The sequence below is a fragment of the Pipistrellus kuhlii genome, unplaced genomic scaffold (genome assembly GCF_014108245.1).
Source record: "Pipistrellus kuhlii isolate mPipKuh1 unplaced genomic scaffold, mPipKuh1.p scaffold_m20_p_9, whole genome shotgun sequence".
Lineage (NCBI taxonomy): Eukaryota > Metazoa > Chordata > Mammalia > Chiroptera > Vespertilionidae > Pipistrellus > Pipistrellus kuhlii.
The window spans coordinates 61,598,098-61,624,516 of record NW_023425595.1 but is presented as its reverse complement, the minus strand read 5'-3'; the positions used below and the strand labels follow the sequence as shown (position 1 = coordinate 61,624,516).

General features: G+C 44.7%; 1 protein-coding gene and 1 pseudogene across 8 annotated transcripts; one reads left to right on the top strand and one right to left on the bottom strand.

The window, feature by feature from the left end:
• Positions 1 to 1,070: 1,070 nt before the first annotated feature.
• LOC123651928 lies at positions 1,071 to 3,456 on the top strand (annotated as a pseudogene).
• Positions 3,457 to 10,501: 7,045 nt separating this feature from the next.
• Positions 10,502 to 26,412, bottom strand: LAYN (layilin). Of its 8 annotated transcripts, XM_036427419.2 has the most exons (9): positions 26,171 to 26,412; positions 25,538 to 25,561; positions 22,858 to 23,155; positions 18,822 to 18,979; positions 15,888 to 15,920; positions 15,197 to 15,280; positions 13,291 to 13,357; positions 12,975 to 13,077; positions 11,095 to 11,369 (listed from the first exon to the last, which is right to left on the bottom strand). In XM_036427419.2, exons 1-9 carry the CDS (start codon positions 26,250 to 26,252, stop codon positions 11,247 to 11,249), a joined length of 972 nt encoding a protein of 323 aa, XP_036283312.1. In that variant the 5' UTR covers positions 26,253 to 26,412; the 3' UTR covers positions 11,095 to 11,246. The 8 variants fall into 8 exon arrangements, with proteins under 8 accessions (XP_036283307.1, XP_036283308.1, XP_036283309.1 ...); XM_036427414.2 differs by lacking the exon at positions 13,291 to 13,357 and having other exon boundaries at positions 10,502 to 11,369; positions 26,171 to 26,411; XM_036427420.2 differs by lacking the exon at positions 15,888 to 15,920 and having other exon boundaries at positions 26,171 to 26,410.
• Between the last annotated feature and the right edge of the window lie 7 nt (positions 26,413 to 26,419).

The window sequence follows — 26,419 nt, the reverse complement described above, 5'->3', positions numbered from 1 at the left end:
TAAAAATCAGAAGCATTTGACAGTAACAGTAAGTGAAGTTGGTGATATAATGACACAAAGTAAAATATATTTCACTGACATAGACTTATACTGTCTGTCCTTGATGGATAATGGCCTAAGGATATAAAGAACCATGACTAAATGTTTTATTATGTAATCTGGAGACTTTTCCTTAGTATTTGATGTGTAGTTAATCCTTGAACAACATGGGTTTGAACTACAGGTCCACTTACACATGAATTTTTTTCAATGAATATGTACAGTATTATAAATGTATGTATATTCTTTTGTGGTTTTCTCACTAATTCCTCTAGCTTACTTTATTGTAAGAATATGGTGTATAAAGTACAAATGATCTAATCATCTCTTTATATTACCAGTAAGGCTTCCAGTCAACAGTAGGCTATTCATAGCTAAGTTTTGGGGAGAACCAAAGTTATACTTGGATTCTTCACTGCTCCCCCACATTGCTCATGTGTCAGCTGTACATCTAACTAGTTTTGAAAATTGGTCCATAATAGTGAGCCACTTGGAAATAAAATGCTTTGCTTGGCCTGTTCCTTATGCTGTTAATTAATATTTAACTTAAAAAAAAGTATGTGTACATAATTTTAGATGATGAAAGGTATTCTTCTCCCATTTAAATTTCTTAGTTCTCCATGTGCAGAGTCAACCACATTTCTTCCTTATTTATTTCTGGATTGCCCTATGCATTTTCATGCACATAGGCCAATCACAAATGGGATGCATTTCCAGCCACAGTTATTACTCTTATAAGGCTATGCACCTCAGAGGATTGTTTTAGCAAAGAAAATTTTTTAAAAAATATTCATTATACACAGTGAAAGAGGGTTTCTTAGAAAACGACAACAAAAACCAATCACACATTGACTGGTCCAGGTAGAGGGTATTCTTTCAGTGAGGCAGGAGAGGGCCAGGAGGAGGAGAGAGAATCTATAAAGTCTGAATCCGCTGTGAGGACTTGTGGTGTAATTGTTCTTTTCTCCCACCCCCTGCAGTAGGCAGTGGAGCTACTGGAGGTGGACACTGTGAACCTGCACTGTGCAGAGATGTATGTGCAGAGGGGCGGCCGCAAGTGCTGGTACTTCATGCCCACCAACCTGGAGGCGCTGAGCGGCATAATGTGCAGGTGGCTTTCAAGGGGGCAGGGCTGGCTGTAGGGCATCATGGGAAAGGAAGGGTGTAGGCTCAGGGAGCCCAACTGGAACTCCAACCTCTGCAGCTGGCACCATGCCCACCTGGGAACTTATTCCAGGTCACATTGACCATAACAAGCATAGTAATGTTCATAATAGAGGACGTTTGCTAAGCACTTACTGTATTCCAGGGAACCTTCCCTGGCTCTTCACTAAATAACACCATCTCACTTGACCCTCACAACAGGCCAGGAGGTCGTGTTATCTCATTTCTGCAGGAAATGGAGAGCCAGAGGGGTACCTCACTACTAAACGCCCCCAGCTGAGCATGGCTGGGTGGGAACTCATCCCCACATCTCTCAGACTCTAGAATCTCTGCTTTATTTCATGAATACAAGATCTGGGACTTCTTATTACTTTTCATTAAAATGTAATATTATTTTTATTTCTTATAATAGACTCATTAAAAGCCTAAATCCACCAAAGAAATCAGAAGCTCATAGGCATGAAGAGAAGAGCATGGTATGTTTTTCTGGATGTTGGTCATGCAGGGCCACCTGGTCACAGGCAGGAAGCTGGTGAGGACTGTGTTGAGGATGTGGTCACAGGCCCCAGTCCAGGTGACACTGAACACTGCGATACACAGAGGCGGCTCCACGGGCTTTCTGGGAAAATGGGGGCGGGGGTGCTGGGCTGATAGCGAAAAGCAGCAGGCCCACAACAGTGGTTGGCTGGAGAGAGCAAGGAGGAAAGTCAGTGTTTTGGTTAGGGGACTCTGGGCTAACCTTCCATCCCAGGACTCACTGACTCCTCCACCTCCAGTGAACCTGCCCTCCCATCCACTTATCCATCCCTCCATCCCTCCATCCATCCCTCCATCCATCCATCCATCCACTTATTTATCAGTTCATCTGTACTTTAAAGAATTTTTATTAAAGTAGTTGGCATTCAATATTATTTTAACTTCAGTTGTACAGCATAGTGATCTGACATTTATAAACCTTACAATGGGATCATCACAGTAAGTCTAGGAACCATCTATCACTATGCAAAGTTAACAGTATACCCTGCTGGAGGGGCCTGGAAGCCTGCTGCCTCCCTGAGTCCCCCACATGGTGACTCTGGACATTAAGGATTATTCTCTTCCTTCCAGCTGTCAAGAGATTCTCAAGGCTGTAAGAGTTGCTGTGCTCCCCTGCCAGGACCTCCAAACAAGCTCTCTGAAGCCCATTTGCTCTGCCCATTCCCAGCACACAACGCTATTTCTTTGTACTTTTAGGTTGAACTTGCCCTTTGTTTTTACTTGGATTTCTATAGGCTGAACACACTGGAATCCACTCAGTGTGGGACTAGGGGTTTTGCTAACGTTGTCTTAAGTCGTTGTCTATTTTTGCTGTGGAAAAAGTTTTGCATGACTAGAAGAAATGAAAATGGGAGTATCCACATATGATGCACTTATACTTGAAAAGACACTGGAAAATGTGCTACTGGTTCAAGGCTACCTAGCAAGTCAGTCTGGGCATTTCAAACTGGAAAAGGAAAGAAAGAAGCTCCTCATGATGGTACTGCTAGAGTGGTCTTCTAAGAAACTGGTTTTGATAGCATACGTTATGTTGTAAGGAAGAGTACATGGAACTTAAAATCAATGACCAGCTCACTTGTGTGTACATCATCCTGGGAATTCCAAAAGTTGCAAATTTTGTCCAGAAACCTGGAAGAGAGATTCAGAACCCTCTGTGGATCTTCACAGAGACATTGTCAAGTCATAGAAATGAAACTATCCCAAAACCCAAACAAACATGTTGAAATGTGAGAAAAACAAACTTGTTGATGGCTGTTCCTTTCGTCAGACCTTAAAGGAGCTGGCTTTCTGGAAGATTTGGTGATTCCTCAAACTGACAGTGGATTTTCTCCAGTTCATGGAAAACCAGCAAAGCCCACAGTGGAAAAATGGAGGCCAAATTCCAGCACAGTGGGCAGGGATTTCCAGAAGGTTCTGGGGACCAGTGGTAAAGCACAGTCAGCCACTGCAACAAAAGCCACATAAGAATGATTCTGAAATGTCTGGTCTTTTAAAAGTGAAGAATCAAAGTATGAGGGGAAATGGCAGAAAACAGTATCAAGACTCACCTACTCAAAAGAAGAAAACAATGGGTCCCACAGCTGGCCAGCCGAGCAGCAGAAACCCATGGTGAAATATGAAAAACAAAACAAACTTCATCCAGGAATCAGGACATTTCACGGTGGACCTCTTCAGTGAAGAAGGCCTTTTATCTCTGACAAAAACCACGGGGCCATTATCCCTGTTAATAAAGACAACGAAAGCTTCAATGTATCTCGTGCGCAGTCCATCTTCTCATTTTCCCAGTTGCCTAAACATGACTTTAGGGGTTGGTTTGTTCACATCAGCAAGCAAAGGGTCCCCACATCTATCATTCTTTTTACAATCCAGTCTGACCTAAGGGTATTGTCTGCCCTGGTTGTGGGATGTGGCAATGACCTGGGTGAGGGGCATTTAGGACCACTCTCAAGGTAACATCCCTCCTTTGTTCTCTTTATCATGCATCCAAGATGCAGCTTCATGGTCCCCCCATCCCCAAATCACAGGCAGCCGTCCAGGGCACCCAGTGGGGCCGAGTTTCTTCTCTGAGTCTGGGAAAGAGACTCACAGTCACCTGTCAAGGATGAATCTTGTAGTGCTGCCTATTCCAGCTCAAGTTACTTAAGACTTACTCACTGCCTTGTGGGGTAGGGCTAGGGGTGAAATGGTGAAGAGGTCTGGGGCTTGGGGAAGTTCCTCAGCCTTAATCCTACCTCGCTGATCTTAGCCTTGAATACAATTAGCTGTTAGAGAGTCTAGATCCTAGCAAAGAAAAAGAAACCAACTACCACCAAGCTTCTTTGGCTCCTGTCCTTTCCCAGCTTCTATAGGGTCCAAGGCAAATGGCTGAAATGCATGCACTGAGTTTAAGAGAGATGGTCCAAGTTATTCAATCCAATCTTTCAACCAGCAGGAGCCCCTGTTTTCTTTCAAAATAAAGTTATTAATTTTCTTTTTATTAGAGAGAGAAAGGGAGAGAGAGGAGTGGCGAGAACATGGATATGAGAGACAGACAGAGAGAAACATTGATCAGTTGCCTCCCGGCCATGCCCTGACGGGGTATGGAACCTGCAACCCCAGTGTGTGCCCTGCACAATTTTGTGATTTCATCCTCACAACAATGTGTTAGGGTAGTTGTTTTGAAGTTGAGGAAACTGAGCCATAAATAATTCAGTAGTTTGTTAATGATCGCCAAGTTAGTATGTGGCTGAAACAGGATTTAGGATCTAGACACTCTGATTCCAGAATCCAGGACTTTAACAACTTCTTTATACTGCCTTATTTCTCCTTATATTCTTCTTGCCTGCAGGAAGTTACTTCCAGAAACTAATGAACATTAGTAGTAATTTTTGTGGTATTGTAACACCGCCACCTAGTGGTAGAAAAATTAAAGCGTCAAAATTGCATTGCATGAAATGCTCACTGGCCATTCTCTCCCCTAACTACACAAATACAGTCAAGTAATTATGAATTCTGCTTGACCCTGCCATGAACCAAATACAAGTCATATGAGAAAAGAACAGAACAGCTAAAATTTGAGCTCTTCTGAATGGATCTAAATGTTGCTGATTCAAATATGGAACTCATCATAGAGAATAGTAGTATCAATTTTGTGATAATATATATTGAACAGCTTTGTTTTCAAAACCTTCACATTTTCTAGGTCTAACCTGGTCTTATTCTGTTTTGAAAACTGGTTTCTCCTCATGCCCTTGTCCTGATGACTCATTTCTTTCTGCTGTTCAAATTGAGGATTAACAAATAACACAAGACTAATTAGCAATTTCTAACCATTAACTGTCTTTGAAAGACAAAAGGAGAGGCTGTCCAGAAGAATTGGCCTTGTTGCTTTTACATCTCTGAGCTTGCAGTTTCCTAGGACTTAACTTGGCACCTGTCTCTGCAGTTTGCATTCACTGTCCAGTAAGTGTTACCATAAGTTCAGAAATGATGCAGCATAACGTTCTCACTGATAAGATAGAAAAAAATCATATTGAAATCACCTGCTTTTAGAACTGGAAGACACCTTAGAGCTTATCCAGTCTAGATCACACCACTTGTGTGTATTTTCACAGGGGAACGATGGGAAATTTTGGACGAAAGGGATGGCTGAATTGGCTTTCAGAGGTGATGGACATAGTCAGGAAGTACTCATCAAGGCTCCCTGTAACCTACAAGGACATGACCAACGTGGGGCTTGGGCACGGAACCTGAGCCTGGGGTGGGAATACTGATTGACAGTTTTAACAAGGATGCTTTTTTGTCTTGGATCAGCCACTTTCAACCACATCAGCATACTGCCAGTGATAGGTTGCTAACTGATGATGCCTACTGTATACTAAACCTTAACTTTTGATGTGTATATCTGCTTTGTTTTAGGACAATTTGTGTTAATAAAGAGCAGGGGTTCAGAGACTCAGAGAACTTGGTTACTAAAGCTAAGCCCTCCTCTGGCTCCCCCATGGATTACAAATTTATATTTCTAGTCTCTTTATTAGTTTACATGCAGCACCTTCTCTAGATTCCTGAACCCTTCTAGATTCCTGAACCCTTTTAGATGATGGATACCACCCTGGCATTAAATGACATCTGGGACAAGGACACCTGGAGAAGAAATTTCACCTGAGCAGACAAAACAGCACTGGTAATGGTGGTAAGACTCACTATGTGTAAAACTGGTACAAAGCCCTGGAAGTCACAAACCAGAGTGGGCAAGAAAAGTCTTTTAAGTCAGATTATAATGGGGAAGAATTCAGTTCTAAGGCAAAATTATAAAGAAATTGGAATACCTAAAGGCATTTTTTAAAATCAGGCTCTAGAAAGAGTGCTGTTATCATATTTAATTATGTGGCTTCTTGTTCAAATTGAAATCCTGATTCATATTTGGTATGGAAAGTATATAATTTCTAAACAGTAGCCAGATCCTCTGCCCCTGGAGAGGAAAGGCTGGGCAGCTAGAGAGATTAAAGCTGTCAGCCCTCTCCCCGAGAGATTCTTTAATGCTTTGTTTTAAAAATTACCCAAGAACATGTGGAGGTATTATTGATATGAGAAAATGCTAAGTAACAGATTTACTATCTGAAAAGGGATTTACTGTCTGGGAAAGGGAGGGAGGAAGAGACTGAACATAAACTGTGCACCTATGGATGAGGACATGGGGGATGGGGAGGGGGCAGAGGGTGGGGTGGAAACCTGGTGGAGGGGGGAAGAAATGAGGAACCTTTGTAATAATATGAACAATAAAGATTGATTTAAAATAAAATAAAATAATATAAAAATAAAAATTACCCAAGAACACATTGGGACAGGCAAATGTTGGCAAGAATAACTCTAAAAGCTTGCTATTAATATGGAAAGCAAAATAGGAAATAATTCAAAATCTGTCTTTTTCTGTTAAGCATGCCTTTAATTTAATTGGGAAAAAGAATTGAGGCAGAATCATGTACTGAATTTTCCCAGAGCAAACATGAGGTGAGGGAAGGGAGACACGTGGTGATCCTATAAGATGGACCCCCACTCCCGAGTGTGCTAAGAAAAGTCTAATTTTCACCATGATTTTTCTTTCCTGATTCATAATTTAAAAGTTTTACAGAATTTACCATAGTAAATGCCTTAATGATTATAATTGGCTATAGAATCTCAAAATTGTTGAAATATAGATAAATAATATCTATACTAATAATATCTATGCTTTTTAGACCGGGATACCTTCGGGACCTCCTTCTGGACAAAGCCATGGTGGTTGGGCTAAGGCAGAGTTGGGTAGGGGTGATCAGGCTGGGAGGCAGTTGGGGGCTGATCAGGCAGGCAGGGGGAGCAGTTGTGGGGGAGAAGCCTGGCAGTTGGGGGCAGTTGGGCGCAATCAGGGTGGCAGAGGGGGCAGTTGGGGACAAGCAGGTTGGCAGGGGGGCAGTTGGTGGTAAGGACGCTGGCAGGAATGGGCAGTTGGGGGCAAGCAAACCAGCAATTAGGGCAGTTGGGGGTTAGAAGGCTGGTGGGGGGTGCAGTTGGGGATAAGCAAGCCAGCAGGCAGAGTAGTTAGGGACAATAAGGCAGGCAGGTGAGTGGTTAGGAGCCAGAGGTTCAGAATTGCCAGAAGGATCCCAGATTGAAGAGGGTGCAGTCTGGACTGAAGGACATCTGGCCTTGCACCCGTGCACAAATTTCATGCACAGGGATACTTAGTATTAATTATAAAGGTCCTTATTGAAGAGGAGGCTGGGCTAGTTGCACTTCCTCCAGCAGAAAAAAACATGGTTGTTTTTAAATCAAGCAGAAAAATATGCAATGAATCCAGAGCAGTCATATTTCTGTGCAAAGAATTAAAAGCTATTAAGACTGCATTTCATGATTTCCATAAGCCACTTATATTATTTAAATAAAAAAGAGGGGATAGTAGAATAATTTCCTGTAAGTAAATTATATCAAGAAAGTTTTTACTTTAAAATTATTTTTTTCACTTGTAATGCTGATGGTAAGACACCCATGAAAACACACATGGTGTCAGAATAAGCCAAAGGAAAATTGTTTGAACAAAAATCAAAAGATCCTGAGTTCTAGATTATAGAAAAGATTCCTTTATCAACCTTTATTTGAGAATATGCTTATATATTTCCAGAAAACTTCTCCAAGCCCATGTGGATTCCTGCAACAATAGATCTGAGAGAGAAACTAATCAGACTACTCCAGCCAAAGATAGCAATGGCCCCAAGCAACACCCTGACAAGACAAAGGAGAAACAGTGCAGAGGTGGAGAAGATAAAGACTCCTTGCCTTGCTGGCAGCCAGCAGCTGTGTGTCACCAGGACCAAGCCAAAGAAGGTCTGACCTGCAATTGCTCACCATTTGTCCACCATCCAGAACTGAAACATCGTTGCTGACACGTACACATAAGAAACTGTTGGACATTGAAAAAAAAGACTCAAAGAACTGTTGGCCCAGAAAGAAACTTACTGCAGACTGATTCCTTTGATACCTGACAGCAATTTCAAGGGACATGATAGAACTCTATACTTTCCATTGAATTTAAAAATCTTTAAGGACCCAAGCTCTATAAATGACATATATTCTTGTTAAATTTATAAAATAAAAAAGGGTGATATGCTGGAGGCTAATTCCAGCATATAAGGGCAAGAAGTTTCATCGAAAGGTTGATAGAACCTTGAGGCTTAAGCAGGGCTGAAGGTACATATTATTGCTTAACTGAAGTAGCTGAAAAGCATTTCCCCAAACCTGAAAAAGATGCCTAAATGATTGCTTGCTGCCAGACAGCTGAGGGCATTTTAATCTACATGTTATTGCCTCCTGCTGGCCAAACACCTGAACAGCCAAAGGCAGTTTCCCCAAACTGACAATTCCTACTGTATTCTAAACTTTAACCTTTGATATGTATATCTGTTTTATTTTAGGACAATTTGTGTTAATAAAGAGCAGGGGTCTAGAGACTCAGAGAATTTGGCTACTGAAGCTAAGGCCTCCTCTGGCTCCCCTATGGTTTACAAATTTATATTATATTTCTAGTCTCTTTATTAATTTACATGTAGCACCTTCTCCAGATTCCTGAATCCTTCTAGATGCTGGAGAAAGACCCTGGCATATTTCATCTCTTGTGTGTGTCACAGTGGAAAAAAATACTAAACAAACAATTCTAGGAATTATGGTCTTAAATGATGAAACAGGTTTACTACATTTTTATATTTTTAAATATGTTTTTATTGATTTTCAGAGAGAGAGAGAGAAACATCAATGAAAAAGAATCATCAATTGGCTGCCTCCTGCATGGCCCCCACTGGGGATTGATCCCAAAACCTGGGTATGTGCCCTAACTGGGAATTGAACTGGCAACCTCTTGGTGCATGGGTTGATGCTCAAGCACTGAGCCATGGCGACCAGGCAGTTTGCTACATTTTTAAACTATACCTAGATAAACTCAATGTCCAATTTGAACATAAACACTTAATAAATGTAAGAGTAGTGAAGTGTGATTGTCAGAGATAGAAATGGAGTTGGATAAGTTTATGCTAGTAAATTTGAGCAAAAGGAATGTATTAATTGAAATATAGGGTAGGTAAGACTGGCTGCATGAAAACCCAGAAGGGAGAAATCTATGTAGATAACCCAGGAATGGCAGAGAAGATGCTGTAGGAGTCACTCAGATTATAACCTTTAAGAATGGGTCTTTTCCATGGTTTAGTGGCATTATTAAAGCAAGTCATTAATACAATTCACCAGCTTCCTTTACTTGTTACTACTCTTCCTTCTTCCTAGCCAGCGGGAGTGCTTTTTTAACTAAAACAGTAATTAATTACCTACCCAGCAGGTGGAGTATGAGAAACAGATCCTACAAACTTTTGAAATATGCAGGCTATTTTACACCAGTCTGAAAGATGAATTGCTCATCTCTTCAACAAGAATTGATTGTCTGCTCTGTGCAAGGTGCTGCCCTGGCTGAAGGAGGGTCAGTGCTGACAGGGCAGACAGGGCCTCTACCCTCAGGGAATTTGCAACCTAATAGTGGCCAGAGTTCAGGGACACTGAAGGGGTTAAAGGGACAGATCACAGAGGCAAGGTGTGTGAAGCAAAACGGGGACTTCAATATTTTAGAGCAATGAATTAGTCCTTCAGACCACGTGGTCGCTGTTTTGGCTTGAAGTGTTTGTAACTCCACAGAATACACTTCCCCGAAGTAGACATAAATGATGTTTTTGTGTCCACTCTGCTCCCCATGCCAGCAGGACAGGCCATGGAGCTGTGGTTACAACCCACTGCATTTGATAGGTGCCTATGATAGTGCTCTGACCCAGACTAGTGAACTTTATCTAGTGTGGGAGGCAAAGTTACAAACTCTTCAGAAATACTATGTACGAGGGATAGTTACAATAATAAGATCATTAAACAGAGAGAGGGAGATTGCTGGTGACTTAGATAATGGCCTTCAGACCTCTAAACGGAAGTTAGGCCACAGAACCTTTCTCTGGATTTGAGCCCAAAAATACTGTCAGGTTCCTAAAACAAAAGGGAAGAATCATCCTCACGACCAGTAGTGACCTTAAGTTGATGCTGCTCTAAAACAAACACAGACAGAACAACGTGCGGTATGGGGCTGGGGACCCAAGGAAGCCGAGACGCTGAGATTCAAATTTCATTTTCAGTTTCCAAAATACTCCCGAGTTTGGATGTCAGGAGAAATAAAAAAGGTCCTGCGAGGCCACATGCAGAGGAAGGGCTGTGGGCGCAGGCTGACTAACATTCGGCTTCCTGCATTTTATTTGATTTGAGTTTGAAAAAAACAGATACAAGAATGGTTGGTGCACAGGCCAGCCTAAGCCAGCCCATGAGGCTTTGAAATCATCTGTCATTTCCATCCTGTTGCGATCACAGGGGCTGCTGTCTAGAGGAAGGAAAATGACCTGGGATGGGCGTCCTAGAGATGGGTGACCCCAGTCCCACAGCGACACTGGGGCCCTGCCCAGGAGAGCTGTCCCTGGCTGGTCTGCTACAACCAATCCACTGCCATGGATGTCCTACTCTGTGCCAGCCCTGGGCAAGCTGCTTTCTCACCGGACAGAGCTGGTGAAAGGCTGAGATAGGGATGCAATAGCAGGCGATGGGGCCGCATGCTCACCCCAGGCCTGGGACCAGCACTTTCACAGGCTCCTGAGTGTTTTCCTCATAGACAACAGGAGATTGTAGCTTCTCCTTTCTTCCCCATTCTGGTCCATTTATGTGTCTCTCCCAGGTCCTAATAACCATATATTTCATTTTCCACCCACCCACACTCCTTGCTCCTCCCCAGCCGGTGGTCTGGAAAGAACTCGTAAATGTCATTGGTCACAAAGCCGCTCTCTATGCTGGCCAGCGTGACAAACCCGCTCTCAGATGGGTTCACAGCCCTGTCCTCAGAGTCGCAGGACAGGGCATCGGGAGTGGCTTCTCCCGAGCAGCCTCGGAAAGAAATGTTCTTCAGGTCTGGCCGGGTCTCGGCTAAGTCAGCTTCGCTTTGTTTCCGGATGACCTTGTAAACCTCCAGGTCTGGGCTGTTGGCGCGGCCAGGTGAGGGCCAGAGGGTGCGTGGCGGCTCCTTCATACTGGGGCCTGGCTGCTCCCGGGTCCTAGGAGAGAGGACAGGTCTGAGTTTCCAGAGGCGGGGACTGCGACATTCCCTGTGCCCGCTGGCCAGGCAGGAGGCCATCCAGGGCAGGCACAGCTGGGCATCTCACCTGCCTGACTCCAGGGGGCGGAGGGGTGGGGAGAGACAGAACAGGGGCGTGTTGCTATGTGCAAAGCCACTGTAAATCTACCAGTCACAGGAGCATGGAACAATGGTGTCTATCCTGGAACCCCAGAGCCCCCAAAGAGTCCATGATACAATAGAACGGGATGGGAAGAAATATCACTTAGAAAACCCTCTTGTCTAAGTGAAAAAGGCAAGGCCTTCCATTCTAAGTGTAGGAAAATAAACAAGAATAGAATTAGTAATATCTCTGACTTGATCAAGAGAAATATATTTGTGATTTCATGGTTTTATAACATCACAGTCATAATAGATGCCTTAAAATAACTTCAAAATTATAATAATTACCCCCACCACTAAATAAGGAAGCATTAATAAAGGAGCATATGTATTTCTGTATCACATTCCTTTGGGGAAATACTTGGATAAACTGTGTATTCGCATAATCGCTTCCCTTGCACTCAATACATTTTATTTTATGCATTCAAAAATATTTTTCCAGGAAGGAATCCTTAGGCTTCACCAGGCCTGGTGAGGTGCTAAATAGGCAGAGAAAGGAAGAGAAATCAAGAACCAATGGCAGAGTCAGCCGTCGTCAAACACATTTGTAATTTTTTTTGGACTGAATTCAATTTTTAGATAAGGAATTAACTAGTAAAAATGATCACAGTAATATATAAAAGCGAACGTTTTTGAGTGCTTACTATCTGCCCATTCAGCCTGAACTAACTGCTTTGATTCTAATAATTCTCTAAGGAAGCCATTATTAAAGGCAGCAAGTTCTAGACTCTTACTCGTTCATATTAAATTTGCCATCAAAGGGCGTCACATCTGAAACTGGATCTTCGTTTTCCTGTTGCAAAGTGGGCACATCAGCCTTCTTCTCTGGGTACCAGGACAATGGGGAGAAAGGTCGCTGAGAAGCTCTGGGCATCTCAAAAGTGTGGCACCTGATCCCTCAGTGGAGTGGCCCTAGGCTATTAGTGTCTATGTTTTGTAGCAATCCACAACCGAGTATTCAGCGGAAAGAAAAACCAATTAAAAATGTTTGGCTATTTCATTTTGAATAAAGTGATTTAGTTTCAGAAGTTTGTCAGAATATTCTGAAAGAGCTGTTTTCCATGTGGCTCACTATTCACTCCTCCACTCATTTTGGAGTGAGAGCATGTGTTTCTGAGAACACTTGGCTGAGTGGATACAGAATAACTAACACAGTTCACCCCTTTAAGCCATTAAAATAAATAAATAAATAAATAAATAAATAAATAAATAAATAAATAAAAGAATGCAAGATCACTCTCAAACACAGCCAAGCACAGATGCGTGGTACTTCAGAATGCCTAGAGCATGGCAGAGAATTTACTCTCAGATCTGCCATGGTGTTTCCCTTGTCACTGCTATGGCTTTTAGTTAAGTCAACAGGGCAACATCCAAACTTGAGAGTTCAGAAGACAAAGGTTTGCATGACCAAGGTTTTACTTGCCTCCTCCTCCAGATCCAAACCCAGCAGATAACTGCGGTGACCAGCAGGAGGAGGAGAAGGGGGATGCCGGGGATGAGGAGGTAGGCAAGGTTCCAGGCAGCTTCTGAAAAGAAAAATGCACATTACCTGCATTAATGATGATGTGTGCTTTGAAACAGGCTTTAAAAGTAATAATCCACCTAATGGACACAGAGTATTCCAAAGAGCATCTCCTTTCAAAAAGTGAGAATTTCCTACCTGTCCAATCATCCTAGGTAACAGAGATATTTAAAGTTTGGGTCTCATATAATATCAGAAGGGCAGTTTGGGTAATTACATTTTTTTCCCCCCAACTGCAAGATATTCTCTCTTCTTGTCCTTCCTCTCCCTTAAGGAAGAAGGGGCTGCTTGGGTAGTGTGGATGTCCCCAAGGTGGGGCGAGGGAGAGGGAGGGAGGAAGGAGAGTCTCCAAGTTATTATCCAGAAAGAGACAGTCACATGAAGCATGCCATTCAGACTGCAGAATCTCCCCAACATTTCTAAGGCTAACTGGATCCAGCTGGGCCGAGGAGCAGTGAGTGACTTCTTCTGTCCTTTAAGCCTTAGAACCAGAGAAGTTTCTTTCAAGGGGCTGGGGAGGACCAAGGATTGGGGACTGACCCCTTTCCTAGTCCGACTGGGCCACCCCTTTTTGCATAGCACTGTGTACTTTTATCAAATGCGTAGAATAACACATTTGATTGGCCTTCGTCCCTGGTTCCTGGGAGGAAGGGCCTCTACATCTTTGGAATTTCTCAGCTAATAAGAGTGACTGTTATTCATGAGCCCCTCAGACCATTTCAGAGTTGATGCTGACAGAGATGTCTCAGAATGGGGCTGGTAGGGAAGCAGTGGGGCCTGGGGATTGAGCTCAATTCCATGGCCAGTGATCAAATCAGTGATGTGAATGTAATGACGCCTCAGTAACGCTCACACCAAAGCTCAGCGGAGCTTCCTGGTCATGTCAGGAGCATGAGAAGGCATCCCGACTCTACAGGGAGAGGGCAGGAGCGCCCCACTTGGGACCTTCCTACACATCACCTTTTGTGTTTTTCGTTTGGCTGGTCCTGATTTGTTTCTTTTATAATAACATGCAGTCATAAGTAGAGCACTTTCCCAAGTTCTATGAGTTGTTCCACCAAATTAATGAACCTGAGGTTGGTGGGCACCCCCTGGGTTTTTAGCCAGTTGGATAGAAGTGCAGGTGGCCGGGGAACCCCAGAACTTGTGGCTGATTGAAGTGAAGGCAGCCTTGTTGGGGGCCTGAGCCCTTCACCTGTAGGGTTGTGCTAACTTGGAGGGCTAGAGTCAGAACTTAATCACCATATCACAATATCCTATTTTATTTTATGGACACAGTTTCTCAGGTAGTGAGAAAAACATTATTGCTTCCATTATGCAAATGATTAAACTGAAACACAGAGAACTTCTGTGTGTTTTTTAAGTTGCGCAGTGACAAAAACCCAGATCTCCCTCCAAAAATTTAAAGTGGAGCCCCTGTCTGGTGGCTCAGTTGATTGGAGCATTGTCACACACACACCAAAAAGGTTGGAGGTTCAATTCCCAGTCAGCGCATATACCTAGGTTTCTGGTCAATCCCCAGTCGGGGCGAGTACATAAGGCAACCAACCAATCAATGTTTCTCTTTCACATCAATGTTTCTCTCTCTCTCTCAAATCCATCAACTAATCCTGGGGTGGGGATAACAAAATAACAACAATTCAAAGTGGAGTCCAGGTTGAAAGTCCATTAGCACTCCAATTCATCACCCCATTTCCTTTTGTCTTCTATGATTTAACTTTTAAAAGGTTTTTGCCCATTTCCTTTATTTGCTTCCCAATTAATATTAACCATGGATATAATGCAGCATGGTCTGCGACTCTCTGATCTACTTCTCTACATCCATTCTCAGTCTCTGCCCATCACCTGCCCTAGGACTTCCGGGTGGTTTCCAAGGCTCCATCTTCATGCAGATTTTTCCTCCCCTGCAGTCTAATTTCCCCTATTGCTTTAGGACAGCTTCATTAGCATAGCTCACTGATGAAAGCTAACATTTGACTCAGTTTTTGCAAATCACAAATGCCCTGTCTAGTTCCATTGTTAAGTAGCTCTGGGATGAAGAAAAGGAGGAAGTGTAACTGTGGGTAATTTGTGATCAAGGGAGTCCCATGATCTATTTTTCCCCGGGAGAGTTCTGTGTATACCTTTGTTTTCTTTAAATGTTTCCTTGACATCTTCTTCCTCTGTGTTTTCTGGAAGTATGGGTGTGGCTGGCTTTGTCCTTTCACCTGGAAACAGATACATGAACTTGAGAACCTGGAGAAAAGCGTCAAAACACAGATATTCTCTGAAATCCTACCAGGTTCAAGGTGGAGAGCCAAAAGGCAGTAACCATTTGGCCATTGACATTTATAGACACAGAGCAAGGGTAGACTTTGCTGGGATGGAGGTGTAATTGCCTTTATCTTTCTGGTGAGACTCTTGCTGCCAAGAATCACAAAGTACTGCAACAATAGGTGGCTGGCATCAAGGCACATACTGTACTGAGGTGCTAAGGAGAAGATTCTATGACTTATTTCTAGGGCCAAAAATGATCAGTTTGGCCCACTTGTTTAAATAGATCTCGAGTTATTCCTTTCATATTGTCAGTAATGACAAATAACATCTCAAACTGAATTTTCCAGCTGTTCCTTTTCAGCTTTGAGAGAAACAATGTTAGAGAGCTAGACTCCCCACGACTCGCCACAGCTGGATATGGCATATACCTGTTTACTGTTCTGGTTAACAATGATCTTTCTGTTGAACAATCTGGTCTAAAGATCATATAGTTCTAAATCTATGAGGAAGGGCTGTGAAATAGCCCAAATTAGCCCAAACCTCAAAAGACAGGCTTACCTCCCAGCCCCAGAGAAGGAACTGTTGGTTCCTCTGTGGCAGAAAGAAACAAAGATGAAAATAATAACTAAATTTTCATGCCATCTTAATGACATTGGCCAGATCATGGCATCCAGATATTTGCTCATTCAGTCACCAATAAACCATCTTCGCTATGAAGTTAGTCAACAGGATCACTTGTGCACAAAGAACCCTCCCTAAGCTTTGCTTGTGCGCTTTTTTCTTTTTAAAAAAGTATTTTGAAATTTTTAAATATGAGGATTTCCAAATACACACAACAATAGAAAGACTGGTATAATGGACCTCTGTGTACCACCATTAGCTGCAATTCTTATCAACAAATGGTTGATCTAGTTTCAGCAATAATCCTTCTCCACTACACTGGTTATTTTAAAGCAATCCAGATGTCTTAACAGTTTCTATTGGGATGTTTTAGAAAGCAACAAACAATGATCTCCAAGCAGAGGAAGTAGTTGGGGGCTAAGGAGACCGCAGGCCAGTCCCTAGGGAGAGACTGGTGGCTGGCTTAGAACTCTCTAGAACTCGGAATCATTTGGCATATTTCAAAGAACCCAGGAAAGTGAGCTTGCACAGACAACTCATAGGAGATGTTTGTACTGTCTTCTGGCAGTCACTCTCTTCCACCCACCAGATGGCTTGTGGCTCATGGGGATGAGGTCCTTAAGGGCAAGATTTTAAAACTCATAGTTGTAAGGCCAGGATGTCAAAGCTATTCAGAGAGAGAGAAAATTAAAAAAAAAAAAACAAAACTTAATCATCTTCTCATCAGTTCAGAAATTGGTAGAAATGATTCAAATCCATTAACTTATTTTTAAAAAGTTGTACAATGCAGGTCATATGACAGAAATATCATCATGTTCTAAGTGTTTTCTAAAACAGTCTATCCTGATAACAGCCTCATGCAGTAGGCGCTCTATTATTACTCTGATTTTGTACATGAGGAAGCCAAGGTACAGGGAGTTTATATAACTTGTCCAAATCCCTCAGCTATTAAGTAATAGCTGAACTGGGATTTGAAACAATAAATTCAAATAAAAATTAAAATAATAAGGAGACAAACTCTGTGCTAGGCAATGACAATAAAATAGCAAACGAGAAATAGTTCCATTCCTCTAAGGCTCTTATACTCTACAATTTAGCCATAAAATGTGGAAATATAGGACAATATTAATAAATAAAAATAAATATAATAAATATTCTAAAAATTTGTGATGTTACATTATAATACACAGTACACTCAATAACATTACATGATCTGTCTTTCTGTGGTTTAATCCACATTTTCCTCTCTTTCTGTGGTTTAATCCACTGTGCGAACCTGCAGCAGCCAGCATACTTACGCAGCTTTTGCTCCAGTCCTGCAGTGCCTCTGCAATGCATCGCCTGTGACGAATTGTCTGATTTTCACTGAACCTGCCTATGCCTTTGGCATACCCGGAAAGAAGTAATCAAGTGTGCAGAACCTGCCAGTATGTCCCCTGCTCTATGTGGTCATGTTGTCAAATGCAGTTTTGGATGTTATTCCATCAGTCCCTTGCCACTTTGGCATAATGAGTGGTGTGCCATCCTGTTTGAACCACACTGGATGAACTTTCCCTCATCCATCAAGTGCAGGGATTGATTGGTTAAATGTGTATGTTTCCAGACCTCATGCCAAAAATGGAGTGAGGGAGCCAAATCTGTAAGTAGGCCGTTAAAGTAATGTGTGTGTGAGGAGCTCTGATCCTCTTGGGAGGATCACCTAACCTAGTTTGAAGGGCCCTGGAAGGTTCCCAGAGGAAATTAGTGTTTTTTTAATTTATTACTTGGATGTAATTTCTGATTTATAAAAATTTGAAATAATAGTACAATTTTCATATATTCTCCACCCAAATGTTATAATTTTATCACATTTCACTTATTCTCTTTAATCTCTATCTCTGTTGCTTTCATTGCTCTGAAAGGTGACCTGCTAAGTCAGCCTCCAACTTTGCAATCACCTGCCTAAGACAACTCTGCATAGGGTTTAGGGAAACAGGTTTCTGGGAAACATAATTCATTGAGAGGGGGGAAAGAAAGAAAATAAACCATTTGGCAGAAAAAGCATAGTCCACTTCAAACAAAAGATGATAGGATTACCTAGTAACTAACTAGAAACAAGTCATTCTCCTATCAGGAAAGGATGCAGAATTGGAGCCAAGCTGTTGGCTTCATGGAGGAGAGAAACTTGAGGGACAGATCAAAACTCACTTCAAGTTTAGATCCAAGCCAGTTATAAAGGAGGAGTGTGGGGAACTCCAGCAGAATGAGACTAGTCTTAGAGCCCAAACCCTTGGCAGACCTAGGAGCAAATGCCCGTTGCATTTGCAAGGTACGTATAGAGGGTGACCTAGGAGGTCGAGCTCATCAACGTGTCTGCTCTTTGCCCCAAACCAGAGAAATTGGTGTATTTTATCACCTACTGCCTCAGGTCAGGTCACAATTCTGTTTCCTTAAAGCCCCAGGAAATGATCTCACATGGCTGTTAGAAGGCTTGTAGGAACAATGGCCAGTATCTTTTCATAGTTCATCTTTATTCCAAGCTCCTACAGCCAACATCACACGTGGAAAACAATAAGAATTTGTAATTGTCCACGTAGAGGATTTTTGTTTCCTGAAGTTCTCATAATTCTTGCTTCATTATTCATAAATTAGACCCTTTCTTTTCTCATCCCTCTCTTAGCATCTGATACCCCTCTCCTTTGCTAGTGCTACTCCTCAAGGAGGAAGGCTCTCTCATTTCCCTTTCCAAGGATTCCCAATGTTTACCATTGTTGGCATTTGCAACACACTTTATCAGAGACCACGTAATAAATTCTTGGAACCAGCAGCTGCTCATGAAATGAAGGAGGAAGTTGAGAGGTTCAGTCTCCTAACTTGGGAGAGGATTATTACCATCGGAGTATTTGCAAATGAAATTGTTCTTCATGTTGCATCGGTCGTCATTCCACTGGAACATATAGCGGCCCCCGATGCCGGTGGGTGCAGATGGCTGGTGGTACATGACTACGCAGACCTCGCTGCCACAGGAAGGCTCATCCACATACCAGTTCCTGTAGGAAAGGGGTCAACAGTGGAGGCAACTGGAGAAGGATACTTCAAAGCCTTTGTCCATCAAATCCCTCTGAGCCACAAACTTAAGACTCTGCTTCAGAATACAATACAGAAAAAGGGAGGAATTGAAGTTCCACCAGTAGGAAGAGTCACAGGCTTTCTAATATGACAGCACAATCAATCATCTGACACTTGCCACAACCAGGAAGGAAGGAATATATTACCATATGATTTCTGCAAAGTAATTATGGGGGAAACACAGCTAGCAGCGCATTCTGGATGATCTTATTTATGGCTTGCTTTTTGATAATTGGGTTTGTTTTTCTTCTTTTATAAATCAGATGCTCTGATAAGAGTCATGACTCATCTCATGTCCTGCTCCCATCTCCTCACACTTTTTAATTGGCCATAACTGACTTTCCCACCCCTGGGAAGACTTTCCAAAATGTAGAGGCCGTCAAAGCAGGTGAGGGGGCGGGGACTAGAGCAGAGGGCCCACATAGTCTTCAGCTGTTTCCTGCTCCTCTGGCTGATGAGCCCCTTGGTCAGCCTTCGCTGCTAGATTTCTTGTCAAGATTTCCCTGGCTCCTGAGTAGGATGCATTAGCAGCCTCACCTTCACTATCCAGTGCTACTTGGAATTAAATGGCACTGCCACCCTGCTGGATATGTGGGTGCCAGGTTTGGGAGTTCACAAAGGGTCGAAGTGCTCTTAGCACCCACCCCATGCACTGGCCAAGGGGCCCTAGTTACCTGATTACCCACCTGAGCCTTCTTGGCAGGCTTCTCAGAAGCCCTGGCCTCAGAGATGGCCGGAGGGGAGTGCTTCCTGAGGGAGGGGACTGTGGGCATGAAAGCATGAATGTGTATTTGCTCTGGTCCCCAAGGGGACACTCAGCTCAGCACCCAGAGGGGCTAGAAAGGTGCATGGGCATCAGGCTATGGTGTCTGTCCTAAAGTACGAACAAGTTTGGGACCAGAGGAGGAGGGATCAGAACGGGCAGAGGCTGGAGGCTGGGAGGCCCAGCAGGAGGCTGTGGCAATGGCACTGACCAGACCCTGAGGAGCTACCCTTGTCAGAGCCCCTCCTTAGGAAACAGCTAAGAGTCAGGTCACCTCATAGTACCCCATTATGGCTCTGCTCAGTGTTGTATTCCATCCACCAAAGGAAGATCCTTTGCTGCACCCTCTGGGTTTTATGTGCCTGGACAACAGCTGACCTTGCAACATGGCTGGATACTATGCCTGGATCCCTTGCTCCTCAGTAGTTACCTCCAGGCCATTTCCCAACTCTGTGGCTGGGCCTCCTACACTGACTTGCCATTGGCCTTATGGCTTTCCACTGGCCTTATGGCTTTATGTTTCTTCATTTTACAGATGATAGACTAGATGGAATGTCCAGAGCTTAGTTGGTAGTTAGTGGAGGTTAGAATAGAGGACTCAGGGGTAGGGCAGAGAGCGTGGCCAGCTGATCAGGGGAAAAGTTTTCTAAAAGAAGAAAGATTAGAAGACTGGGGACAAGGAGCTATTGACTAGAATGTTACGACTAGACTCTATTATAGGTTAAAGCACACCAGAAAGTATCTATCATGGAAGAGACCCTTCACAACGAGAGAGACTAAATGACCTGAGATCAATTGAGATCAGCTAGTCTGTTGTCAGCTGCCCCAGTGCTGGTGCAATAGACACACACTAGAGTAGCCATGGTGGTAGGGATGGAAATTGCATGGGATCAACAGTATCGGTCCCCGCTCTCCAAGGGCCATCTAACCTGCCAGCAATAGAGATCAATGCTAAATCCCTGAAAGAGTACCAACCCTAGGAGACCAGCAAGTTGGCTACAATGGACTCCTTCCAGTGACTCATTTTGACAGTCTGGGTGCGGGTTTGTCTTTCCTGCCCCAGGGCCTTAGTCAGCATCACTATCCAAAGGGTGACACACACAATATTTGATCCACCAGCACAGAACCCCAAGTAACATCTCATCAGACCACAGGATCTACTTTATAGCAAAGGAGTGGGAGTAGGCACCTGGCCATGGGATTTGCTAATCATCTCTTATATTCACTCTCCTGAAGCTGCCAGCTTGACAGAGTTATGGAAGAGCCATTGAACACAGAGCTTGAAGTACTAGCTTGGAGGCAATACTTTTTTAGAACAAGGTATCATCCTCCAAGATGCAGTGTACAGTTTGAATCAATGACCTTTGTATCTCCCTGTGTCCCCAAGAGTAAGACTACATCGATCTGGGAGCCTAGGAATGGAAGCAGAAGACGTCCTGATTACTGTCACTGGTAGTTGGAAAATTTGTACTTCTTGTCTCTGCACTGCTGGGCTTTGTGAGTTTAAAGGTCCTGGTACCCCAAAGGTACCCAGTAGAAGATACAGCAAAAGCCTTATTGAACTATGAGCTTTGGCTGCCACCTGGGCACTCTGGGGTGGGTCCCTGTGTCCAGGGACCAGCAGGTAAGAAGAGGACTATTATCTTGGCAAGGAGGAAGTACTTCTGCTATTTCATATCATGGGCAGAGAGAAATATGTATGGCACCAAGATAGTCTATTTGGATACCTGTCAGTACTCGTATGACTAATTTTGATGAAAAATGGAAAAGTGCAAGGTAACTAGGGCCTCCCAGTCCCTGAGAAGAGCGGGCAGGGAATCTGGACTGGATAGCAGAGGAGGGAGCTGAGTGTCAGTTGTGGTTCTGGGACCAGCTGCAGTGGTGAGAAGTGCAGTTCATCCGATTAACCTTCCCTTTTCAGTTTCTCCCAGGAAGAGAAGCCCATGAGGATCCTGAAGGAGGAACTCCTAGAACTTAGATGAAGATCTGGGTCTGATCAACATAATGGGTAGACTTTGAGTTTAAACTTTTTTTTTAATCATATGATTGTTTACCAGTTAGATTTTGTATTTTTTGTAATGTCTGCTTAGGTCCTTTGCCTCTTTTGGGGTTTTATTAACTTATTAGAGTGCATGAAATTCATGAATGGGTTTGAAGAAGGGGTGTCCCTCAGCCCAGACTGCACCCTCTGGCAATCTGGGACTGCTGGCTCCTAACTGCTTGCCTGCCAGCCTGCCTGATCACCCCTAACTACTCACCTGCCTGCCTGATCGCCTCTAACTGCCTCTGCCTTACCCCACCACTGCGGCTTCTTCTGGAAGGATGTTTAGAATGACATCTGGAAAGTGATTCAGCTGTCCGGTCTAATTAGCATATTACACTTTTATTATTATAGATGTAAACTTTCAGTGTTTTATTGACTTTTATATAAACTCATAAAAATGCAATTTTTGTTAAATTTTCTACAATTTTTTCCAGTTTCATGTCTGCCTTTTAATTAGATATTTTTTTATGCTTGTCCATGTCACTGCATTTCTTGGGGTGGGGGTGGAGGCGATGGCAACACCTTGGTGCCAGGGGGGGGCATGGGTTTAGGAAGGTTCTATAAACTGCAAGCTCCCTTAAGCACTCTCTTGCCCAATCCATAGAATTAGATCTTGGCTCTGATTTCTTGTCCATCATTATGATTCTCTGTGGTCTGGAGATCTTAGCCTCATAGACCTTCAATCTCTCACTGGAGTTCTAATCCAGAAAAACCAGATAGCAGAAAGATTGGAAGCACTGCCTGCCATTGAAACAATGCTTCGGGCCACACCCTCCAGAAGAGAGTTGTTTGGATAAGAGCTGAGTCCGGATCAAGGCTGACTCATCACCTTCACTACACTGCTTTAGTCAGCACTCTTCTGCTGATGTCTCTGCACGGCTGTTCCCTGGGTCAGCTTCCTCCTCCTCCTCACTGACCTGGCACCGTGGGCCTAACCTGCCTCCTTTTGGAATTATGTCAAGTGCGTTAGCCCCCATGGGTTCCACATTTACCTGAATGTTGATAAGCTGCCATCCGTCCAAGTGTAAAGGTCCTGGCAGGCTGTGCCTTTGCTTTGCTTCTCCTCACGCCTCCAGAGCCCAATCCAGAAATCGCCATCAGATGCCATGAGGTTTTCAATGAACTTCTCTATCAGCCTCTGTTCATCTTCAGACTCAATGCTGACTAGCTGGCCCCCGTCTCTCCGGCAGGCTGCTCTGGCTTCCTCAAAGTTCAGTCTTCGAGAAGCATCATGGAAGTAAAGGACTTTGTAACAAGGCCTCTGTGTCCCTCCCCGGCAGACCGGCTGGCCTAGAGAAAAAGCAATTCCAACCATTTCAGTGAACCCAGAGTGTACTGGAGCAGGGATGCTTGGAGGCATGCGAATGAGGCTGTCCCCAGGGCAGGCACTCTGATGACTCCTCAGTGGACTGTTGTCAGATCAGTTAGGGTTCCGAGAAAAACTGATAGCCTGCCAGCACCTAGACTACGTCATGCAGGGACTCCATGTTTTGTTTGTCCCATCGCAGCTTCCTGAACGGCAGACATTTTTGGCTTTCCTCCAAAGGAGAGGTAGATGAAAATGCATGGTGTCACCTTAAGGCACACAAATCACTTTCATGCTATTAGGGAGTCTCATGGGATAATGTGGCATATATATATATATATATATATATATATATATATATATATATATATATATAATTTTTTATTTTATTTTTTTATTTTTTTAAATTTTTTCCTACTTCCTTAGTGTAGCTTTAAGTGAGTTATCTGTTTGGGGCTTCCTTCAGGTAAGAGAGGCATTCTGAAATTGGGAGTGGTTTTCTCTACCCTGAAGCCCTTCTCTGCCCATGTGGCAGGACTCAGAATTCACCCAGTCTGTGCGCTGTTCTGCTAATGAACTTGCCTAAACTCAACTAAGGTTAACTGAACTCTCACTATGTGCCATGAACTAAGCTAAGGGTGTTTTTTTGTTTTGTTTTGTTTTGTTTTTTTTGCTGTGTGTGTGTGTGTGTGTTTTGTTTGTTTGTTTTGGTTTTTACTTTTATATACATTAGTTACCTCATTGAACTCCCATAGTAAGTCCCTGCTGTAGATATTGCTTATGCTCCATCTTACAGATGAGAAAACTGAGGCTTAGAGAAATTAAATGATTTGGCTAAGGTCGCATAGCTATCAGCAGCATTGTCTAAGTCAGAGCTCTAATTATAACATCATGCCAATAACCAGTGAACTGCATTACCCACTCCCCATTCCGCAGTCAGGTCTGTTTCTTCTGTCTGACAGCTGGAGGGGAGGAGACCATCTCAGACAAATAGACGGGGTTCCACTGAGGAGGAAATAGCAAATTGTTCACCAGGTCACACCACTCTAGCTTGGATCCCGGTGCCTGGAGCTTTGCTACACCTGAGACATGAGCCTCATTATTCCTTTGTTTAATCACCGTGTACTGAGTGTACTGGCTGTGCCCAGCACTGTGGTAAATGCTGGGAATATGGAAACAGATGCCAGCTCCCAGCCCACAGGAGCAGACAGTATATGTTTCTGATCAACAGAGTACAACAAGGGGAATCCCTTGGAGCGAAGAGCCAAATCCTAGGCTGTTGGTGTGACTTGCTGCATAAAGCAAGGGATAAAGGATTATGGTTTGCAAGCCTCTTTCCAGCCCTCATGGGATGGTCTCACTTTCCTAACTTGTTCTGCAGCTGTGCAGGGAGCCAGATAGCCTTCGTTCTTCTCAATACTGTCCAGAGACAGTGCAGCTGGGGACAGTGCTGCTGGGGACAGCGCGCATACGGACAGATGCAGAAAGCTGTGATTTCTTCTTTTCTATTTCTTTTTTCATTGCTTTGGCAGAGAAATTCTCAATATGCAACCAGTTATAAAGAGTTTTGTATCTTCTCTCTTGAGGTGTCTTTCTGCTATGGCTAAATAAACCCTAATCGGACGGGTCCTCCAGAGAAATAGGAGGCCTCCAACGTGGTATTTCACCAAAGATGTATTCCGGAGAAACCGGGGACACTGGCCAGGGAGGCTGTGGCTGGGCTGCTGCCTGGGGAAAAGACTGGGCCTGCTCAGCTTCAAGGAGTCCTTAGAGGTGCCCCTACATGAGCAAAAGACCAAGGCCTGAGCCCGAGCCCCGCCCCCGAGCCCCGCCCCCAGTCTCCAGCAGAACAGAAGTTGGAACTGAATTTACTGTTGCATTATCAAGGAAAAACATAATACCCTAAAGCAGTTCCCCGCAAGGTCCAGCCTGGCCACACCTCCCGAGTCAGCAGGTGAGGCGGAGAGAGCCAGAGCTGGCAGGAGGCCCAGGGGCACGTCTGGCTCCCTGGCCTCAGGAAGTGTCAGGCTCTTCTTTTTTGCAGGAAGAGGAAGGGGGGTGGGGGTGGGGGGAGGTGCTTCGGTGACAGAGCCCTAGCAGCCCAATTCAGTTTACCTTCCCCTAGGCTGCTCTGCGCCCCACCCCGCCCGGAAACCAATTTGAGATTTTGTTCGGTCAGCTGTGCAAAAGCAGGAAACTAAGTTCAGATTTTTTTTTTTTTTTTTTTTTTCTGTCAGCTGTGCTGGCAGGATAGAGGAATGCGGGCTCCATTCTCCTTTGGGGCTATGCGATGGCCTATGAGGCAGGCCTTCCACCCCGACAACATGCAGAAGGAATGAAAGAGGCAAGGAACCCAAGCACCGTACCTCCTCTGAGGTCCCCGTCTGAGGCTGCAGGCGCGAGCGGAGGAAGGAAGCAGCAGAGAGTCACTCCTCAGAGTCAGGCGGGACTTGTCCCAGCAACCTGGCTTCTCTCCGATCTGATCTCCAAGCGCTCATTCCAGGCGCTGGATCCAGCCCTCCTGCCCCCTCCCCCAGAAGACCTGGAGCTCACAAGCTAGGAAGTTCCCAGGGCACAGGCGACCCGGAGCTCCTACTGTACCCGCCGTCTCCGCTCAGACCTCCCCAGGGGCAGGACTGGGGAGTCTGTGAGCCCGATCGGCGCGTGGGTCCCGGGTCTGGGCCTGCCTGGCCGACTTGGCCACCCGCCCCGCTAGCCCACGTTCCCCGATTCCTGGAGCCGGGCTGGGAACAGACTTGGGGAGATCCATCCAGGCCATCAGGGAACCCGTACAGGGCTCAACCGCGGGCGATGGCTCCCCCAGAAAGGCTGGGTCCACTGGTTAGATTGGGGGGCCACCGCCCTCACCCCCGCAGCCCTCGCTCTGCAAAGAGCCCCAGAAGAGGCGCGGCAGCCCCGAAGACAGCCGGGGCTGGGTTGCGGAGGGTGCCTCAGCCCAGAGTCCCGGGAACCGGTCCCCGCGCCCCCAGCGCACTCACCGCTCAGCAGGCGCCCCTTCTCGCCCCGGAGCCCCACCAGCAGCGCGGCCAGCAGCACGGCCCGCGGCGCCCCCAGCTGCATGGCCCCGGCCCCGTGCGCCTCGGACCCCGGCGCTACCGCGGAGGAGCGGGTGGACCTCCAGCTGCACGCACCACCGCAACCCGCAGCTGCATATCCGAGGACAGCCCTGGCACCCGGAGAGGTGGGGAGGGCGCGGAGCCAGCCAATCTCCCCTCCGCCCCCGGGAC

What these genes read in the sequence shown, in the direction of transcription:
- LAYN (XM_036427414.2), bottom strand. Translation starts at nt 26,252, where the DNA reads ATGCAGCTGGGGGCGCCGCGGGCCGTGCTGCTGGCCGCGCTGCTGGTG. An exon ending in AGACGGGGACCTCAGAGGAG is followed by an intron (nt 23,156 to 25,537) that starts GTACGGTGCTTG and finishes CTTTTTCTCTAG; the next exon opens with GCCAGCCGGTCTGCCGGGGA. An exon ending in GGCAGCTTATCAACATTCAG is followed by an intron (nt 18,980 to 22,857) that starts GTAAATGTGGAA and finishes CCTTTCCTACAG; the next exon opens with GAACTGGTATGTGGATGAGC.